Source organism: Ovis aries, chromosome 1 (assembly GCF_016772045.2).
Source record: "Ovis aries strain OAR_USU_Benz2616 breed Rambouillet chromosome 1, ARS-UI_Ramb_v3.0, whole genome shotgun sequence".
Taxonomy (NCBI): Eukaryota; Metazoa; Chordata; class Mammalia; order Artiodactyla; family Bovidae; genus Ovis; species Ovis aries.
This window is the reverse complement of record NC_056054.1, coordinates 159,354,241-159,377,324: the sequence shown is the minus strand read 5'-3', so window position 1 is coordinate 159,377,324 and position 23,084 is coordinate 159,354,241. Positions and strand designations below refer to the sequence as shown.

General features: G+C 37.3%; 1 protein-coding gene across 1 annotated transcript in view; it reads right to left on the bottom strand.

Annotated features, from left to right (window-relative positions):
* NSUN3 (NOP2/Sun RNA methyltransferase 3) overlaps positions 1-23,084 on the bottom strand; it is a 61,208-nt gene that overhangs the window by 29,922 nt on the left and 8,202 nt on the right. Inside the window, exons 3-5 of the mRNA XM_004002851.5 lie at positions 21,402-21,745; positions 12,337-12,491; positions 11,436-11,557 (exon numbers count right to left, since the gene is read on the bottom strand). Of these exons, the coding sequence (XP_004002900.1) occupies positions 11,436-11,557; positions 12,337-12,491; positions 21,402-21,745 (621 nt within the window). The remainder of the gene's footprint in view (positions 1-11,435; positions 11,558-12,336; positions 12,492-21,401; positions 21,746-23,084) is intronic.

Below are 23,084 nucleotides of genomic sequence, written 5' to 3'. Positions count from 1 at the left end.
TGATGGTAAAATAAGGCCTACAAATGAAAAAAAAAAAAGTATGTTTCTAAGGAACATCCAGAGTATGAAATTCCAGAGAAATGAAACAACAGGCCATGAAAACATGAAAACACACACTGTGGAATTTCACAGATGGTGGCTCAGACAGCAAAGAACATGCCTGTGACACAGGAGACCCAGGTTCTGTCCCTGGGTCAGGAAGATCCCCCGGAGAAGGAAATGGCCACCCATTCCAGTATTCTCTCCTGGAGAACTCTAGGAACAGAGAAGTCTAGCAGGCTCCTCGGGAGTCGCAAAGAGCTGGACATGACTAAGCAACTAACACACTACAAAACGTAATCCCAAACAGAATCCCAACAAGTTTTTCAGGAAACTTGACAAGCTGACTCTAAAATATATAAGAAAGGTGTATGAGACCACCAAAGACCCCAAATAGCCAAGCAATCTTTACAGAAACTTGAGGCAAGGATGGCGACAGCTCTTCCCTATGGTTAATGCTGTCTTCGTGTCCTGGTTAGTGAGTCTGTCCTTTTTCTAGTACTCTGAATTTGACCTCTGTCATAAATCAAATGTCCACATTAACATGGACCAAACTTTATTCTACTTAATTGCTTTACTGATCCTCAAGCTAGTGCTACATTAACTTAATTACCATAGTATTTGTATCCTAATATGTAGGCACAAATCACATCCCATCATGAAGAAAAGAGATACCATTCACTGACTGCATTAGCTGCTTCTCTCCTTATTTCAAGAGGCTCAAGTACATAGGTGGAGACAACCTGAATTGTTCACCCAGAAAACGGCCTACCTGCTACCTTGTGGATAGGTTAGGGGGAGATCTCTTTTATAGAAACTTGAGACATAGATATAATAAATTACATAAAAAGTAGTAACATCTTTCTGTAAAAGACAAAAACATAAAACTCCAAAAGAGTAAAAGGGCAAGCCACAACATGGGAGAAGATATTTGTACTACAACGTCAAAAACTATGAAGGAGCTGATATTTCACCCTGCGTGCAAACTAAAAAGTAAGCCCATCAAGTTTCATGGCTGTTGGCAGAAGACATGAAACTCTTGAATTAGAAATGATGGACAGTTAATTACTCACAACAACAAATGCAGCCAAGTCAAACAAGGTTTGCATTTGCCCTGTTTACCACTGGTACCTCGTGGTCAGTCAGTCAGTTCAGTCACTCAGTCGTGTCCGACTTTTTGCAACCCCATGAATCGCAGCACGCCAGGCCTCCCTGTCCATCACCAACTCCTGGAGCTCACTCAAACACATTTCCATCGAGTCGGTCATGCCATCTAGCCGTCTCCACCTCTGTCGTCCCCTTCTCCTCCTGCCCCCAATCCCTCCCAGCATCAGAGTCTTTTGCAATGAGTCAACTCTTCGCATGAGGTGCCCAAAGTATTGGAGTTTCAGTCTCAGCATCAGTCCTTCCAATGAACACCCAGGACTGATCTCCTTTAGAATGGACTGGTTTGATCTCCTTGCAGTCCAAGGGACTCTCAAGAGTCTTCTCCAACACCACAGTTCAAAAGCATCAATTCTTCAGCGCCCAGCTTTCTTCACAGTCCAACTCTCACATCCATACATGACCACTGGAAAAACCATAGCCTTGACTAGACGGACCTTAGTCGGCAAAGTAATGTCTCTGCTTTTCAATATGCTATCTAGGTTGGTCATAACTTTCCTTCCAAGGGGTAAGCATCTTTTAATTTCATGGCTGCAATCACCATCTGCATTGATTTTGGAGCCCCCAAAAATAAAGTCTGACAGTTTCCCCATCTATCTCCCATGAAGTGATGGGACCAGATGCCATGATCTTAGTTTTCTGAATGTTGAGCTTTAAGCCAGCTTTTTCACTTTCCTCTTGCACTTTCATCAAGAGGCTCTTTAGTTCCTCTTCACTTTCTGCCATAAGGGTGGTGTCATCTGCATATCTGAGGTTATTGATATTTCTCCCAGCAATCTTGATTCCAGCTTGTGCTTCTTCCAGCCCAGTGTTTCTCATGATGTACTCTCGTGGTACTCAATGAATACTTAAAGAAAGAATAAATGGTTAGGGAAGAACTATCACCATCCTGCCTCAAGTTTATATAAAGGAGGAGATGCCCCCCTAACCTAACCCCAAGTTTGCTGGAGTCAACAATTCAAGACTCTCTCCATCTGTGTGCCTCTTCAAACAAGGAGAGGAGAAATAGCTAATACAGTCAATGTATGGCATCTATTATTATTTTTCATTTCAGTTCACTCAGTCGTGTTGGACTCTTTGCAGTCCCACAGACTACAGCACACCAGGTTTCCCTGTCCATTATCAACTCCCAGAGCTTGCTGAAACTCATGTCCATCAAGTCGGTGATTCCATCCAACCATCTCATCCTCTGTCATCCCCTTCTCCTCCCTACTTCCATCTTTTCCAGCATCAGGGTCTTTTCCAATGAGTCAGTTCTTCACATCAGGTGGTCAAAGTATTGGAGTTTCAGCTTCAGCATTTATCCCTCCAATGAATATTCAGGACCAATCTCCTTTTGGATGGACTGGTTGGATCCACTTGCAGTCCAAAGGACTCTCAAGAGTCTTCTCCAACACCATAGTTCAAAACCATCAAGGCTTCGGCACTCAGCTTTCTTTATAGACCAACTCTCACGTTCATACATGACTACTGGAAAAACCATAGCTTTGACTAGATGGACCTTTGTTGGGAAAGTAATGTCTCTGCTTTTTTTTTTTTTTTTGTCTCTGCTTTTTAATATGCTATCTAGTTTGGTCACAGCTTCTCTTCCAAGGAGCAAGCGTCTTTTAATTTTATGGCTGCAGTCACCATCTGCAGTGATTTTTGGAGCCCAAGAAAATAAAGTCTGTTACTGTTTCCATTGTTTCCCCATCTATTTGCCATGAAGTCATGGGACCAGATGCCACGATCTTAGTTTTCTGAGTTTTAAGCCAACTTTTTCACTCTCCTCCTTCACTTTCATCAAGAGGCTCTTTAGTTCTTCTTTGCTTTGTGCCATAAGCTGAGGTTATTGATATTTCTCCCAGCAATCTTGAATCCAGCTTGTGCTTCATCCAGCCCAGTATTTTGCACGACATACTCTGCGTATAAGTTAAATAAGCAGGGTGACAATATACAGCCTTGATGTACTCCTTTCCCGATTTGGAACCAGTCTGTTGTTCCATGTCCAGTTCTAACTATTGCTTCATGACCTGCATACAGATTCCTCAGGAGGCAGGTAAGGTGGTTGGTGTTCCCATCTCTTGAAGAATTTTCCATAGTTTGTTGTGATCCACATAGTCAAAGGCTTTGGTGTAGTCAATAAAGTAGAAGTAGACGTTTCTCCACTTATTATTTTTACTAGTGGTTAAAGGCAAAATGGAAAAAAGTCACAATTCCTGAACATCCCAACCTCTCTTGTTCTTTTGGACCTAGTTGAGCTCTGGCACATTGGATCCTATCCCTTCATCCTCTTTTTAGGATTATAGCCAAGAACTTTTATTCTACTTATAAAGTATTTTTCCACATTAAGAAATCTCTTAATTAATTCCCTTCATCCTCTTAATCATATTTCCCTGCAGAGGACATAAGGTGGAGGGCTATTACTTTCTAACAGTTGGCTGGATGAGTTGACTGAGTTCCAAGACTTAGATGTAGGACTGGAATAAGATCCTTGCACTTGGGACTCAGGTCTAAATCATGTTCCTCAATTTAGTTTCATCAGAGATGACTGGCTGGGGTTTGGGGATGAGCCTACACAAAGGACTTTCTTGTCTAATCAGATTCTCATGAACCAGAGATCTTACCTTCAAGCTTTACTAAAATAATTTCAAGTATATAAGCAATCAAGTGGCACAAAAGAAGTAGAGACATCCAATGTGGCTTAAGTCTTGCTTCTATCTCAGAATGTTTTCTAGCTGAGAATAACAGATGATTTCTATAAGCAAAGTTGATGGGTCACTTCACACATGGGGAGCATTTAGGTTATGTCACACATCTCCAGTATACCTTAGGGAGTTAAATGGCTTACACAACATCCTCTAGGAAAACATGCCTCGTAAATCTATAGACTCTAGGTTGTGTTTACCACAGGCAAACCTAACTAGGGACATTCAGTTCAAAGTATGCCATAAGTAAGAGTTCTCCTCTTAGCAAAATTCATTAGTCTATTTACCAAGGAGGTCAGTTATCAACATGTTTAACTGGGTCACCTCCCTTCTTCTTTCTGTGGAAGTATCTCCCTGGATCAAAAGAGAAATGGATCACAGGCCAGCTGGTAACTCCTTCCTCAAAGAATTATCAAACTCTTGCCTGGATCATTAAAAAAAAACTGATGTTTTCATCTCCACTAGGATATGTTTTTGTAACTATTTCTTGCATTAATGAGATTCTATCATTAGAAAGAGCTATCTTTGATACTCTTAACTACCTGAATGAAGAGATTTTATATGATGTAGTCATTTGAAGAGTATGTTTTCAAAGACTACTTAATATAAACTGTTACTAAAATAAATAAAATATTCCTAATGAAATAAGTGATAAAGATATCACATTATATATCACTATGATTTCCATTATTGTAAGTACTATATGCAATCAAAGGAAGTAAATCCAACTAATAATAGCTTCTTTCAATGGATGGCTTATTTTCTTCTTTATATTTCTTTGTACATTCTAAGTGCTTTACGTGGCTTGATTACTTTCATGATTAGGAAAAATTATTAGAAAAATATCTTCAGTTTAAATATTGATATTTATCCGTTGCTTATTTTGTAAAATGTTATCTTACAAAATGCCCACACCCCATCTTTAACCTGAGCAAAGTTAGGTGTCCCTCCCTTTGTACCCTCTGCACCCTAACTGGTCCCGCTACCACTAAATTTATACCATATTCGATGATAACTTCCCTGAGGATCTTGAAGACAAGAATCATTTCATATGTATTTTAGTATCGTCATGTCTAGCAAAGTTCCTGACACAAAGTAGGTATTTAATAAATGCTGACAAAAACCCTATTTTCAAGATTGTCTTTTACACTGTCAATCTGCCCTTGAAACATATTTTTATGATTGAAAGTACAATGGCTAGAAAGTATAGCTATGGATATTTCCTCAACCCTTTACAATTTCAGTCAATGCTGAATATTTTGATGTATAAACTCTTATTAAAAAGAAACATGTACTTTGCCCAAGTTACAGATTTTTAATCTCAGAATTTCTGACTCCTGCCACCTCACTTAAAGAAAAAAAAAGAAAGAGGAGAAAAACAGGAGGAGGAGGGGAAAGGAAAAGGAGAATTAGCAGCAGCAGCAATAGTAGCAATAACATTAAAAATAGCTTTTGTTTTCTGGATTCCAAATATATGACCAAGCATATAAGGGATAGTATGCAAAGTTAACTAAGTTAAATTTTAAAAAGAAAATATGCACACTGCTGAGGCAGCACTGGCAATCTTTCATTCTGTTAGAACAATATGCCCAAAGACTATGCTTCTAATACATACGTATCATTGGTCACTGTGTTGATGAATGATGAAGACCATGCTCCACAGTCCAAGGTATCCCTCATCTCAGCTCAAGAGCATGACAGAAGAGATATTATTGATTTTTTTAATGTTTCTTTTAAAACACAACTCTTACTGCAAGAGTAACACTTTTTAAGGACTATTATCTGAATGATTTATACAAATTTGCAAAACATTATCAAATAATCTAAGCTTCCTTTTTCAATGACTTCACAAACCCGATTTTACTTGTCAAGTAGTGAGAAAAGAAAACCAGAAGGGGTCACTATTTTAAACATGATCGATTTCCTCTGAGGAAATGGGTGACATGATACATTACTGCAATAAGACGCTTATATTTTTGTTATAAATCAAACTCTTCAGTTCATGCTTTTGCATCTAAAAATTATGTAAACTTCTTTTGCACAAACGTGGCACTTTCTAAAAAGACTATGTCTATATCACTTTCAGTATCTTTTCCCATTTTGTTTTCTTAATGTAGTTAAATAAAAATGAGGCAAAAGAATTTTATTATGTAGTGTGCACATATACAGTATGTTACTGAAATGACTAGTCTCAGAAATTATTTTGAGAAATGATAATAAATGTATACTTTCAAATGGCACTTCACTGCTAGAACTGGCTTGCTGCTGCTGCTGCTGCTAAGTCGCTTCAGTCCACTCAATTAATTATTCCTTATATCTTCATTCCACATTCTCATGATATGAAACACGTATGAGAGTTGTATATATCTTATATATTCATGTTGTATGAATTTAATAGAAGATTCTAAATTTTCTACCTCTGTATGGATAAACTGAAGAGTCCTCAATAAGTGTACAATGAATTAATATGGTTTGGGATTTCCTGTCATCACTATGCCTTCCAATAAGCTTTTCATGCAAAAAAAATCAGATTACTATTTTCTTGATTATGTATAATTATATACATGCATTAATTTTTTAAAAGAATTTCTAAAAAACAGTTAATACTACATATCTACTAATATTACTCCTTTTAAAAAGTTAACATCAAGAAACTTTTAACTAAGATATTGATTTTCACTGAAGCATCACATTCATAAACAATAGGTGCAAGATTAATGTTTGGCTGTAGAATAATCAGTAACAGAGTATTGGGTTTTCAAAAGCTAAAATTCTGAATATTATACATGTTGCCTATTTAATGTAAATATGAATGATTTCTGGTAAGTGAATAATAACCACGGAAGGCATAAAATATTTTTGAGCATCGTATCTGTCAACAGACAAATGCAGAAACGTACAAATCCAATCTTTGACAAAACAGTACAAACAAGAAGCTTTCCTTATTTGCCGCTTAACTGTCCTTCTCACTTCTTTTCTCTCTTGAGTGTCATCTTCTGTCTCCAGTATCAGGCTAGGCAGTGTTTGCTTGCTTGCTTTCTAATTGTTCTTTGCAAATGCAAATAAGGATCTGTATCAATCCTTTATACCTCTGACTAAAACTCATACACATCAATGTATTCACTCTCTTGCATGTGCTTGCATTTAATCCTTCTATTCCTTATTGGAATAAAACGACTGCCTTTTATTAAAAGATGGTAAAGCAATAACTAGATGAGGAAGACTTGGGAGAAAAGAAATTTCACTGTACGTGACATAGTAGTAAAAGAGCTATCTTTGATGAGAAAATTACTAGAGTTATTTTTCATTATTTGGAGGCAAGGGCAGGAAATAAAAGAGAGATTATGGCTGGCATTATCATTTCTTTTCTTTATCTTTTTAACCTGCAAATTTGTAGATGTCAGGGAACAAGAACCATTATCTGTGACTACAGCATTGGTATTACGCTCTTTCCCCTTCAGCATCATAATCACAAAGCCAAGGGGCTCTGAAACCTCTCAGGCAGACCAGCATCAGAGGCACTGAATGCAGAGTAGCGGCTCAAGGAAAAGAATGGGAGGGGGCTGATGTGATGGTCTTTCCCAATCACGTATAATTACATGAAAACCAACATTCACTGCGATTGCTATGTCAATTCTGCAGCCTATTAATATGTTACTAAACTGATGCGGTCCTGAAGCCATTTCCTTTAGGGAGTAAGACGATGGGAGAGAGGGGCAGACAGTAAAGAGCCTCAGCTTTTGTGGAACAAGGCTGTGTGGATGTAAGGTTTACAAAGATGCATGATCTTTGTGCTGATGATCAAAACATTATATGATGTCAAGGGAAATGTATTAAACATTTCTAAACAAACTAAAACCACGCTTGGGTTATGTAAAACTAATACTAATCAAAATAAATCGTGTGAATTGCTTTACATTTATGCCTAATTACCACGTAACACAATAATGATTATGTGATTATTTTTGTCAGATTAATTTTTATATAAATTTAATTACATGTGTAAATTCTAAATATTCAGCCCTCAAAATTTAGTGCTTTTAAACAATTATTTACTGACCCCACTCCCTCTTCTACATGCCAGATACCAAACTACATACTGGGAATAAAAACAAGACAATCCTTCCTCCCATGGGGCTTACAGTCTTGGGGAAAAAAACAAGTATGAGGCAAATGTCAAACAGAAGAACTGACAATCGATGAACTTTTAAATGAAGGTAAAGACATGAAGGGAATACCAATGCCAGTCCTAGGGTATCAGGTAAGGCTTCAGTCCCTCAGAGCTGATCCCTGAAGACCCAGTAAAGTTAGCCAAAAGAAAGAGGAGAATGAGTTAGTAATCCAACACAAGAAACAGGAAACTCACAGGCCTCAGAAATGAGACCCTGCAAGGTGAGTTTGAAAAACTGCTCAGCTGGAACACAGTGCAAGAAGAGTCCTGAGATAGTAAGGTTAATGAAATAAGAAGAGGCCTTGAATATCATGCTGCTGCTGCTAAGTCTCTTCAGTCATGTCCGACTCTGTGTGACCCCATAGACGGCAGCCCACCAGGCTCCCCCGTCCCTGGGATTCTCCAGGCAAGAACACTGGAGTGGGTTGCCATTTCCTTCTCCAATACATGAAAGTGAAAAGTGAGAAGTGAAAGTGAAGTCGCTCAGTCATGTCCGACTTTTAGCGACCCTATGGACTGCAGCCTACCAGGCTCCTCTGTCCATGGGATCTTCCAGGCAAGAGTACTGGAGTGGGTTGCCACTGCCTTCTCCGGAATATCATACTAAGGAATTTGAAATCGTAATAGTAATGAGGAACCACTGCAGACTTCAAAAAGGAGAATGACATGATCAGATTTACGTTTCACATCAGATGTGGCTTTACTGTAGGGAGTGAAGTAGTAAAGCTCATACCTGGAGGTGAGCAGGGCAGTCAAAAGAAGCCAATTGCAATGATTTAGGTGACAGTTGCCAGGGGTTCAGGTTAGGCTATTAAGAACAGAAAGAAGTGAATGGGCTTGAGAAATATGTAACAGGTAGAATTGAAATGTCTTAGTGATTGATTAGGTATAAGAGAAAGAGGATTTGGGGATGGATTCCTGACTTAGTCAAATGCATGATGCTATGGTATCTCAGCAAAGCGATCTATTACTGAGATAGAGAGGAGAGGAAAAGAGGCAGGTTGATGGGATTTCTATTTGATTTTTGTTGATTTTGACAGAGAGGCATAGGAGAGCATTCGAAATTATGAGTTCCTCTAGGCAAATTCAGTTCTATGTGTCTGAGGAGCGTGATCTCTGATAGATGATTGGATATAGAGGTATGAGGCTAAGAAGAAAGACCTAAGAAGAAAGACACATGTTTGGGAGACGGCATCTTATATCAGCTGAAGCCATCAGATAAACAGAGAAGAGGGCCAACATCAGCAGCTCAAGGAAACCCAAAATTTATGAGATGACCTGATTAAGAGCCAATTAGGAAAATAAGTAGGAAAAAAGCCAGTAAAGCACATGATCACAAAAATCAGGGAAAGGAATATTTTAAGAAGGAACAAGTAGTCAACAAAGTCAAGTACAAAAGAAAATGCAGACTGGTATAGTCATTTACAATTCAATAATCTGTACCTATTAAAATGTCTGGTTCTTAATTCCATTTCTTGATATTTAATCAATAAAAATGTTATCCTGCGTATCCAATGAGACAAAGAATAGTTTATAGAAGTAAAAAAGAAAGAATGTAAATATCCAAAAACAGAGAATTGACTCAAATATTATAGACTAACCTTGTTGAATATGTCACAGAACTTGAAGAGAACAAAATAGATTTATGAGAAAAAGACTTTAACGAATGTTAAATACAAGAAGTAGCCAGTTTTAGAACAATGCATACATAATAACAGAAGTTATTTTTTAACATATTTCTCTATGCATATATAAGAAAAACTACAGAAAGAGTTGGAAGAGTATACGCCAAAGTCCAATAGTCAACTTTGTGAAGAAAGCTGGTATTTTGTTGGGTCTCTGGTCAAGGAGACCTTTTGCTTTATTTGTATTTTTTTTTAATTTTTACAGTGAAAATGTTTCCATGTAACAGTTGCATAATAAAACACATTTTTTTAAATGCTATCAAGAGATCAAACAAAATTAAAATTGAGAAATAACAATTAATTTAATGGTTGTTTAGTAACTTTAATAAGCATAGATTTGGAAGAATAAAGGGAATAGAGGTTACATTATAATGAACTGAGACAAAACAGAAGGAAAAGCAGTACACAGAATATAAAACAGGAAGTGTGGTATGGTACAGAAAGAAAAAGAAGTGAAAGAAGGATTTTTTATGAGAAGGAAGAAAAATGATATTCTCAGGCAGCCTCTCTGCTGAAAGGTTAAAAAAAAAATTAGAGATAACAAAGCTAATAAGGCACCAAAAGACCTGGTGCCTGTTACAGTGTCAGGCATAACAATAGCAAAGTCTGGAATAACAAGAGTAACTTACTAAAGAGCCAGATCAAGGAAGTTTAGGTGAGAAAAAAAGATTTATTATGGTTGGATCTATGCAACATCCCAAAACTAACAACCAAAGAGAAGAGAAAGGTGGAAAAGAATTCTCAAAATATCTTAGGGTTATAGCAAATGAAGGGCTGACATTGGAAGACTACAAATAAATAGTCTAATTGCAAGATGATAAATGTTTTAAGGACCAGCCGGTTGGTGCCACCTGGAATGACCAGAATGAGCTGAGACATAATCCAGTACAAGAACAAGACTATTTATTAGTATTGGCTGTAACACTTAGGAAATGGTGTATATTCATTGCTGTGAATCAATCAGAATCTGGAAGTAATGTATGTTGTCAGCAGGGCATATTAACTGTCACTCATTCTGCTTCAACATGTAAGAAGTGATGAGTGATGAAGCATCATTTAGGTATATTTAACATAGTCCAAGAATTTTGGTTCACCATTAAACACTAGGAATTGCTTAGGATTAGGGTATAAATATAAATCTCTTTTGCAACCAAAGCAGGATGTCCCCAAATGGCTCTGTTCTGAAGAACCCAAGTCTCTCTCAGTGGTCATGCCTTTCTGGAAAAGTCTTAGATGGGAGATAAGTGCTAACAACAAACTAAAACTTCTTACTCACCCGGAACAATGTGTCCTTACTGAAAAAAAGAAAAAAAAAAAAAAGAAATCCTGATCCAAAGCTACTCCTACAGAGTGGCTATTCACATCCTGGTAAAAGAATAGGGTGATGAACCCTATGCTTTGGATGGTCCTGATAACCGAACAACTTTAAATCACAATAAAATCATTTGTGTCCTTTAAAAGACAATGCATAGCAACACTGGATTTCATTGAGCGGGAGGGCAGAGGTGACATTACAACATGAGACTCAAAAGGAAGAGACAGCATCTTCTGGGTGCAGACGTCAGAGAATTAATTATTGACACCTACACGGGAAATTCTCCATTTGGGCACTGCCCTGTGTCATGTTTTGTCATGACTACTGAAATTATATTAGAAACCAAAATAAATTTTTGTATTAATAGCTCTCACCTTAAGAGTTCTATCTGTAGAAGAGGCAAATTTCTCCTTTGGCTTATCCTACAGGCAGCCTTCTGAGAGTCAGAAGAGAACAACCAACTTCGATCATTTGAACATGGAGCATCAACTAACACCTATAGAAAAAGAGGACACATAAGGCAAGCATGCACTGAAAACATATCCTCAGACACAAAGTATACAGGGAAGCTACATAAATTGTGGCAAAAATTAGAAACTAAAGAAGTAAATTTATTTTAAAACTAAAAATACACCTTGGTAAGTTGTTTACAACATTTCTTCACTAATACCTTACAAAAGAATTTCCTGTGACTTTCAGCATTTAGGTCTTTTTCAGTGGAAAAGGGGAATGAGAGGACTAAAAGTCTACTAATGTCTACTAACATTTCATATTCTTGTTGACTATAGCAAAAACTTTTTTAAAAGTTACTCATTTCATTTTATTTTTTTAAGTTACTCATTTTAAACCGATGTTACTACATTCCTGAATTCTCAGCATTTATATTTAAGAACTAATAATTCAATTTCAGTTTACTGAAATGCTGTCTTTTTCTTCAACTGTCATACTCTGATACGAAATGTCACCGAATTAAAGCAATACAGTGCACAAGCTTGTGTACTGACTCAGATAATATCTGATCTCTTCCTGAGTATCTTTGAGGTACCTGGAAATAAAAAGCATTCGATAATCCCCAATCCCAATGTTACTGCTTCCTTTGAACATGCTGACCATCAAATAAAAACTGCGTCCATGTTCACTTTATCAGGATTTCCCAGGGTACTGAGAAATTGTGTCCAGCTATGTCTGGAAGCAGATGGGAAATAACCACAGCAAAGCAACATAACAGTAGTATCACTGGGAGTCTATCAGTCTGCCACAGTGTGATAAAAGTACCTTGTCAAAGGTTTCAGGCTGGGCATCTCCCATTTCTCTGCCATCCAATTCAGACACTTTAATTACATTGACCAAAGGCTGTGGGATGAAAGATTCTAACGTCTGCCTCAGCCACCTCAATCTCAGACTATCGTATTCATTACAATGAAGATAACCTAAATATAAAGGAGTAAAAAGTTAAAAAAAAAAAAAAGAACACAATAGAATTGTTAAATTTCTGCTTTTGATCAAATAAACTTCAGAAATACATTGGTTCATCATAATTATACAGGAACAGGGCTGAGAGGTAAACATTATGATTGTCTTGTGTTTAAAGACTTAAGTACACTCACAAACACTACATAAAACATTTACCATAGTCATACCTACAGAGCCTCTCAGAAGCTCTCACCATTATTCATTCAAATTTAATTCTGAAGGTAAAAACCTTTAGAAAATTATAGATTCCTAAAGATATATTATACAACCAATACCTTAGACACAGTTCTCTCCTAACGCTCTTAGGAGTAAATGATATATAAAGTTCCTTCCAGGTCAGAACACCTTGATTTTAAATAAAGGAAGGTATGTGGCATGTGGAAAAAAGCATGTAAAGTGTTAAGTGGCTTTATGATAAGAAAGGCATAGGCTCAAATTAAGAATGGTGAGACTCCGGAAACCTGACTCAGCTCTCCTACAGAGTCTCACTTTCCTTATCTGTAAAATGGGGACTATAATAGTGAAGGAGTTTAGAACACTCCACTCCCAAATATGCTGCTTTGGCATACTGATTATTTTGAGTAAAAAGCACTTGAATAACAGCAGATGTGGGAAGGGCATTGTGACCTATCTTTTTCTTCCTGAAAGCAGGAGATGAATTCCTATGTGAAAGATACCCTCGCTATACCAAGAGGAAAGAACATTCTTATCACCAGAGATAGAGAGTCAAGGCCAAGAGAAAAATGCATGTATGCTTTACTCCTGTCATCCTGTCTTACGTCAGTCACTGCCAGAAGCCCTAATAGGATACAGGAGAAATTTTACTACCCCTGCCTTACAAAGTGGTTGTTAAGATGAAATGCTACACCTTAACTTATACAGTAGTATATATATGTACATTGTATCTCATAATGAAACTAGAAGGAAAAAAAAAAAAGATTAACTGTGATAGTTTAGTAACATATCTAGCATGTGTGATGTGCTTAGTCGCTCAGTCCTGTCTGACTCTGAGACCCCAGGGACTGTAGCCTGCCAGCCTCCTCTGTCCATCGAATTCTCCAGGCAAGAATACTGGAGTAGGTAGCTGTTCCCTTCTCCAGGGGATCTTCCCAACCCAGGGATCGAACTCAGGTCTCCCGCATTGCAGGCAGATTCTTTACCAGCTGAGCCACCAGGAAGCCCATATCTAGCACAGAACTGCAAAAGGAGTAACAAGAAATGTTCATAATGTTAGTGTTAGTTTCTCATTTGTGTCCGACTCTTTGCAAACCAACAGACTGTAGGCCGCCAGGCTCCTCTGTCCATGGAATTCTCCAGGCAAGAATACTGGAGTGGGTGGGTTGCCATTCCCTTTTCCAGGGCATCTTCCCAACCCAGGGACTGAACCCAGGTCTCCTGCATTGCAGGCAGATTCTTTACCATCTGAGCCATCAGGGAAGCCCAGTTTTTTTTGGCACCAGTTCTTTTAGCATTGAACTGCAAAAGTAGTAACAGGAAATGCTCATAATGATTATTAGCAATACATGTAGTAGTAGTGGCTTCCCTGGTGGCTCAGTTGGTAAAGTCTGCCTGTAATGTATGAAACCTGGGTTTGATCCCTGGGTGGGGAAGATCCCCTGGAGAAGGAAATGGCAACCCACTCCAGTAATATTCCTGTCTGGAGAATTCCATGGACAGAGGAGCCTGGTGGGCTATAGCCATGGAGTCATAAAGAGTTGGACATGACTGAGTGACTAATTTTCACTTTCTTATAGTAGTAATTATTATCTTGAGTCCCTATTAAGGGCTAGGCACTGTTCTAAGACTTTACATGTAGTAACGTATTTAATCCTCACAAACCTCGGGTAGATAATTTTATTATCATTTCTCTTTTACTGATAAGGAAACTGAGGCAAAGAGAGGTTAAGTAATTTGCTCAGGTTTACACAGTAGGAAACCAAGATACCTTGGTTGCAGAGCCTACCTACTTTTCAGCACCATGCTATGCTGCTTCTCAGAAATAGAAGGCATTTAGCAAATTGTTCTCTCCCTAATAAAAAATTGTTTTGTTTTTCCTATAGTTAAATATATATTTATAAATATTTGTATATATTTATTATAGTAACATAAATTTCATATAACATTAAAGACAAGCATATTTTCAAATGCACAAAAGTATAAAGAACACCAAAAATTACCTAAAACTCAGCCTTCAGATAAGCATCATTTAACATTTTCATTAAATAATCCTACCATATCTCTTTACGTCTACACCTACATATAAAACCAATATAAATGGAATTATATATTTTTGTAGTGTCTTTTTTCCATCTTACTCTTTATCTCCCCACTGTCAACTGCCCAACCACCCATCAAAAGGAACCTATATTATCAAACTGATATACATATGCTTATATAATTATCTGCATATACAGAATTTTATTTACACACTTTTCTGTCTCCTGACTCTCCACGTCAATACTTCAAAGGCAATACCACCAACTCAATCAGCAGAGATGCGAATCACTCTTAAAGGCTAATGAATAGTATACAGACAAAAACGTGTCCTCTTTTATTCAACCATTGCCAATTTCGGGGCATTCACACAATAGTCATTAATAATAATATGCTTTTGAGCTGTGGTGTTGGAGAAGACTCTTGAGAGTCCCTTGGACTGTAAGGAGATCCAACCAGTCCAACCTAAAGGAAATCAGCCCTGAATATTCATTGGAAGGACTGATGCTGAAGCTCAAACTCCAATACTTTGACCACCTGATGCGAAGAACTGAGTCATTTCATGGCTGCAGTCATTGTTCACGATGATTTTGGAGCCCAAGAAAATAAAATCTGTCACTGCCCCCATTTTCCCCCTTCTATTTGCCATGAAGTGGTGGGATTGGATGCCATGATCTTAGTTTTCTGAATGCTGAGTTTCAAGCCAGCTTTTTCAGTCTCCTCTTTCACCTCCATCAAGAGGCTTTTTAGTTCATTTTCTGCGATTAGAGTCGTATCATTTGTATATCTAAGGTTGTTGATATTTCTCCCAGCAATCTTGATTCCAGCTTGCGATTCCTCCAGCCTGGCACTTCGTATCATGTATTCTGCATATAAGTTAAATAAGAAGGGTGACCCTATACAGTGCTGACATACTCCTTTCCCAATTTTGAACCAGTCCATTGTTCCATGTCCAGCTCTAACTGTTGTTTCTTGACTCGCATGCAGGTTTCTCAGAAGACAGGTAATGTGGTCTGATACTCCCATCTCGTCAAGAATTTTCTACAGTTTGTTGTGATTCACACAGTCAAAGGCTTTGAAATAGTCAATGAAACAGATTTATTTATGGAACTACTTTGCTTTCTCCATGATCCAACAGTTTGATCTCTGATTTCTCTGCCTCTTCAAAACCCATCTTGTACATCTTTAGTTCTCTGTTCCCATAGTGCTGAAGCCTAGCTTGAAGGATTTTGAACTCAGAGGAGGGCATCAATTTAGGGAGCGGTTTCAGAAAGGAATAGAAAATCACCTTAAAGCTTCATTTGTACAGGTAGAACATTCTTTTTTATTCAGTCTACACTGTTTATTTTGAGTAGTTTTTGGAGGATTCACTAATGCAGCTTATGGATAGGTAGCTGAAAGCTTTTGTCTTAGCCTGAAATCACTAGAAAACAGCCTAAGACAAAAGTTTACATCACAGAATAGTACGATCCCAGGGAAGCAAGAGTGAGAAATAAAAAGAAGTAAATCATGCAAGGAGGGAGCACAAATGTAAGAGGGTTTATAATCAAGCTAGTTATGGCATTGTTCAGTTAAATTTCATTCCACTTTTCTTTTTTCTGGTTTAAATATCTTATATTCTATTTCTGTTCTTTTAGTGGTAACCCTAAAGCATTTAACATGCATATGTAAAAGAAAAACCTAAAATAAGTCAATCTACACCATTTTTCCTAAAAGATGCAAGAATCTCATAACATTTCCTCCTAAATAAGATGCTATTGCATTGTATATTGGGATTTATTTGCGCTTATATTTTTTAACTGTATAAAATGTTATTATCATTGTCTTCTATATCCAATGACTGTTAGATTTTCCCCATGTATTTCTCACTTTCTTCTTTCTTCAATTCTTTTTGTATCTTCCATTTTCCACCTAGGATGGCTTTCCCTTTTCCTTCAGAATTGCTGGTGACAAACTACACTCTTGCTCTCTGTCTAAAAGAAAAGTCTAATTCACTTTTTTTCTTCAAGGATATTTTGATGTATGTATTTCTGGATTGACAGTCATCTTTTCTTAGCACATTGAAAACATCATTCCTCTGAATGCCAGCTTCCATTATTACACTAAGAGGTCATTCCTCAGTCCAACTGTTGTCCTTTGAAGGTAAACTGTCTTCTCTGACTGCTATTAAGATTTTTATTTTCATAATTCTGCAACTTCACTATAATGGTCTACACTGGCTTAACTCTGGTTACAAAATTTCAGAGGATATGTCCACTCCTCCCCTACCACTAAAACTGAAAACAATCTTCCTTTCAGTTCTTTGGAGAGGACAATTTCTTCCTAGTTTACCTTACTGGAGGGAAAAGTATTTTGGAGTCTCAGGTTTATACAAGTTAATTTCCTAATAGATGGTTTAATTGAGCAGGCTCTGGCTTCCTTTATCCACACATGTTCATGAAGCAGTAAGTTTTCCAGGTGAAGCAAAAAAAAAAAGAAAAAAAAGTGCTCTCAAGTGAAAACCCAGCTTCAATGCTCAATTTACCTCCCAGGTTCTCAAACTGTTAACTTTCGGCCACTGAGTATTTGGGGAACGTTGACAGACTTTAAAAAGATTTTGCTTTTCTTTAATATTATATCCCATACTTTTCAGTTATTTTCAACAGGAGACTTGGCTAAAACACACAGTTTGTCATATCACAGGAAACAGAAGTCTTAGTTACCTCTCTGTCCTTCAGAGCTCTACACCTACCATGCAATGCCTCACACATAGTATGTGCTCACCAAATGTGGCTCACTTGATGTAAAATATGGCATTATAATAAAGATATTTAAATTGCTAAAACTGAAAATCAGGGCAGCTTTTCATTAAATTGTAGCTTAAGTCAAGATCCTCAATTCAGCATTTTAAAGTAACTCTCAGTTGAAATACAGCTTTATGCTATATTACAGTTTGGTCTAGACAGATTTTATTTGAAATAGAATTGGTTAAACTTTAAAAAAATATACAATATAAGGCATTACAATCCAAGTTTCATACACACACACACACACACACTCAGACTCACTACACTGAGAAAGAATTAATTTTCAAGCTTAAATTCCCAAAAATAAACCGAAATTTTTTTTTTCTCATCTAAGTAGAAAAGGGGATAAATTTAACAAATTCTTGAAAAAGTCATTGAGCTTTTTCAGGAATAGCATTTGGAATCTCAGCTTTACTTTTTCTTTTTTCTACTACATGCTCAAATTTATCACTGTTGTTATTATTTCCAAAAAGAAGATGCATCTAATGCAGGGAGTTCTTGGAAGGCTTTCCAGGAAAGCTGATTTCTGAGTGAAGACCTGAAGAATGGAAAAGAATTAGCAAAGAGGAAGAAGGGGAAAATGGTACCTGTAGGGTGTGCAAAAGGCTCAGAGGGAGAAGGGCAAAAGCAATTCAATAAAGAGTCTGATTAATGTTCTCTACCACCAAAAGCTAACTAGATATAAAAAGGGTATTATTGACAGCAAAGAGAATTTCATGTCAACCCTCAGCAAGAAAGTTGATCAAGCCACTCTATCAGGCTGGGTCATTCTTAACTTTTTAATGCTTTCCTATTTAGAATCAAAGGTGGTTTGTTTTGTTTTTTTTCTTTTTCTGTGAACACCAGGACATTACAAAGCCTCCACTGACAAAAACAGAACAATAAAAAACACTGGACAGTCCCTCACCATGCTAACAGGTAGGAGCAGCTAGACCAAAAGAGTAGACTAATTTTTTTTAATCATCCTAAAATATGAGCTTTTTAATTATTCATAGCTGTGAGCCTCCTGACCCAGAATAAAGGCTAGTACTGATCTGAAGAAATTCAGAGGATAAATGCACATTTAGTGCAGCCATCATTTAAAGTTTTGCTTATAAAAGCTTTTTTTAGCATGGCATCTGCATTCCAGATTCAAGCACTGTAGCTAACCTAATTTGGGATTTGAGCATCAGCATGAAGACATCTGTACTTCTTAGTAAACCATTATCATTAGCCCTTCTTAGATGAAAAGCTACTTTACTTGGACTACTGCCTATAACTCATTGCCCTTGATGTAAGAAGAGGAAGATTCTTCTATACTTCAAACTCCTAGAATATATCCACTTGCCTTTGGATTCTTAATCTGAATTTCTTTACCATAAACATGTTAAATATTTATAGCCTACTAATGAGGATAATCTAGGATTAAAATGCCCTCTTTTCAAAATGGTACCCAAATTTGGCATTTCTCTTCCATTTTTCACAATACTAAAAATTCTATATTCAAGACTGATGTAAGAAACAAAATAAGCATGCTATCAAAGAATAGAGGGTAAAGTAGTAACAAATACTCCTTATAACACGATTCCATAAAATTTCATTTTCAGCTCAAATCGTAAAAATAATAAAATAAACTTACAAAATAATCTCTTATGTTGTGATTTCTTACCAAAAAAAAAAAAAAAATACAGCAAGTTTCAATAACAGTTATAACCACAATTTGAAAACACAGTATTTTTTCACCTAAAATATACATTTAACTAGTATACTTATACCAATGCCTAGTACAACTGGATTCAGAGTTCTCATAAAAATGTTTATAAACTATTTCAACAGGAATGCTCTTGAAGGAAGATAAATATTAGCAGTTCTCAAACTAGGATATGCATGCCCTGGGGATACATAACAACTTTTAAGGGATAAGCATTCTTAATAGCCTAACCTGAACCCCTGGCAACTGTCACCTAAATCACTGCAATTGGCTTCTTCTGACTGCCCTGCTCACCTCCAGGTATGACCTCTACTAACTTCACTCCCTACAGTAAAGCCACATCTGATGTGAAACGTAAATCATGTCATTCTCCTTTTTGAAGTCTGCAGTGGTTCCTCATTACTATTACGATTTCAAATTCCTTAGTATGACAATCTGGAGAAGGCAGTGGCAACCCACTCCAGTACTCTTGCCTGGAAAATCCCATGGACCGAGGAGCCTGGTAGGCTGCAGTCCATGGGGTCGTTAAGAATCAGACAAGACGGAGTGACTTCGCTTTCACTTTTCACTTTCATGCATTGGAGAAGGAAATGGCAACCCACACCAGTGTTCTTGCCTGGAAAATCCCAGGGATGGGGTGAGCCTGGTGGGCTGCCGTCTATGGGGTCGCACAGAGTCAGACATGACTGAAGCGACTTAGCAGCACCACCAGCAGCAGGCTTAGATAGTTTCAAAGGAATCAGTTTTCAGATCATCAGCTTCTTAAAAAAGAACACCTCTGGTCAAGGCTTCTCCTAGCTCTTCACCAACTTTATAAATAAGGAGCACACTTCCTACCCATCCAGAATCTTATTACAGCAAGTTGTGCCAGGGCACAGAAACCCCCCAGAGCACTCCAAAGGCAGTTCAGCACACTAGTGCTTTGGCTGAGAAAGTGAATGAGTCTCCTAATTAGGCAACACAGTCTTTTAAAATTGGTTTCCAATCCTTTGCCTTCTTCAAAATCAAAAACAGACCTAGTGTTTACACAGGTTTACATAGTTCTTACATTGGTTTACATAGAGTATCTATATAGTAGATGATTAAAATAATGCTTAGTGAACGAGATCTATGTGATTAGGGTTATAATTCAGGAGTTTAAAGAATTAGTGAGATTACTATAACACAGTTCTCACCATTTCATCTTTTCATCTCTGTGAACAGCATTTGCACTTATGAAAACAAAACTATGAAACAAAAACCAGATAGAATTGAGGCTGAACCCTGTCTAATCTACCCATAAGTAATTTTCACCCAGGGAAATCTGAAGTAATAGTGTAAAAGTCGCATTGACTCATTAAGAAAAGAATTTGCAATGAATGCATTACTTTTAACAAATATATAAATGTATATTACATATATTTCATCCTTTTTGCACTATTAATAATAGCAATGATAAGTCATTTCAAAAGAACTTTAAAAATCTTTAGAATTGCACCATCCAATACTATACCCACTTGCTACATGAGGCTGTGAGCACTTGAAATGTGACTAATCCAAATTAAAATGCACCCTATGTGTAAAATGCATACCAATTTCAAAGACTGTAAGAAAGAGAATGCAAATATCTCATTGATAACTTCTATTTTGATTACATGTTCAAATAATATTTTGAATGTGTTGGGTTATAATGTATTATTAAAATTAACTTTACTTGTTTCTTATATTAATGAGATTGCTCAAAAACATAAAATTATATATATACTTCATGTTATATTCCTATTGGACAGAACTCTCTTAGAACCTTATGGTCCAATAATACAAAAAATGAGTTTAAATGTGTATGTTTTTGTTGCATAAAAGTATGACCAGGACATCAATACAAGACTCTGAAGTGTAATAGCAACAATAAAACTTTAAAAATCTCATCAGGTTTCATATTATCTGATAGATTTGTGTTCACAAAATGTTGCAGTTTTGTTGTAGTTTCCCAATTACCTGTAAGGACTAAGTAGCCGGGGGGAAAAAGTTATTTACACTATTTCCTCAGTAAAACTTCCACTCTTCTCCACACTGTCTTGGTTTTTAGGCTTTCAAAGTCTGAAAATTCAATCTTACATTTCTCCCTGCATATTCTGAAAGTATTCTGCAACGTGGATATTTAAAAGCTGTCAGTTATGGAGAGAAAAGTACATTACCTGGATAAGCGCACTGCAGCAGAGCTAGAGATTTCCCTCCAGGGGCAGCACACAGATCCAGAACCTTCTCCCCATCCCTCAATTCCAGGGCCAGTACTGGGAGAAGGGAGGCAGCATTCAGGAGATAGTATTGTTTTAGGTTTCCAACTTGGTGTCTTTCTGAAGGCATTCTGTGAGGAGTTCTGCTAAGGTAACATTTCATTGATTGAGGATAGTAGGGTAAAGATCCTTGAAAGAGGGAGTGATAGCCCTTCAAATGTAAATTCTTTTCCAGTTCAAAAGGGTAATTGAATCTGTTAAGAAGAACAGCATATTGCCAACAAGATGGAGATGTTAGTATGTCCCTAGGGAGAAAAAGAAAAACAAAGGGGTATTAAGATAATACACGGTAATACAATTTTATACTAAGTCAGGGAACTAGGTCCTAGTCTTACGCTTTATTTACCTATGATTTTCAGAACCAGGAGAATTACTTTTTCTTTTGCCTCAGGCTCCCAAATGACTCAACACAGCACTGTTTTGATCCTGTTTTTAAAACTTTGATATTTTGTTCATCGTGGGTTTTTCTCTTTGGTATCAGTTTTGGTCATTAAAACAGTATTTATCTTGGTTCCTGAGTTTTAGGGGCCCCTTAAAATCTGCACCAAAGAGGAATGCCTCACTTGTCTCTCAATCTTGCACATTATCTTGCAAAAAAAACATGACCTGTCTTTCAGTTCAGTTCAGTCACTCAGTCGTGTCTGACTCTTTGTGATCCCATGAATCACAGCACGCCAGGCCTCCCAGTCCATCACCAACACGCAGAGTCTACTCAAACTCATGTCCATAGTCAGTGATGCCATCCAGCTATCTCATCCTCTGTCGTCCCCTTCTCCTTCACGCCCCCAATCCCTCCCAGCATCAGAGTCTTTTCTAATGAGTCAACTCTTCACATCAGGTGGCCAAAGTACTAGAGCTTCAGCTTTAGCATCAGTCCTTCCAATGAACACCCAGGACTGATCTCCTTTAGGATGGACTGGTTGGATCTCCTTGCAGTCCAAGGGATCTCAAGAGTCTTCTCTAACACCACAGTTCAAAAGCATCAATTCTTTGGCACTCAGCTTTCTTCACAGTCCAACTCTCACATCCATACATGACCACTGGAAAAACCATAGCCTTGACTAGATGGACCTTTGTTGGCAAAGTAATGTCTCTGCTTTTGAATATGCTATCTAGGTTGGTCATAACTTTTCTTCCAAGGAATAAGCGTCTTTTAATTTCATGGCTGCAATCACCATCTACACTGATTTTGGAGCCCCAAAAAATAAAGTCTGACACTGTTTCCAGTTTCCTTATCTATTTCCCATGAAGTGATGGGACCAGATGCCATAATCTTCGCTTTCTGAATGTTGAGCTTTAAGCCAACTTTTTCACTCTCCTCTTTCACTTTTATCAAGAGGCTAGTTCCTCTTCACTTTCTGCCATAAGGGTGGTGTCATCTGCATACCTGTCTTAGCATACTTCAAAATCCATCAAAATAAGATTTTAGTCTATCACTCTTTGCACAAGGAAGTGTTTAAGAAAAAATTTAAAACCTGAGTCTTAATTTTAAAGGGAAAAGTAGTACATTAAAGGCTGTTCGAAAGAGTCAAGTATTCAAGTTTTCCTCTGATGAAGATAAAAGTATGGAAAGCTAACTACAGT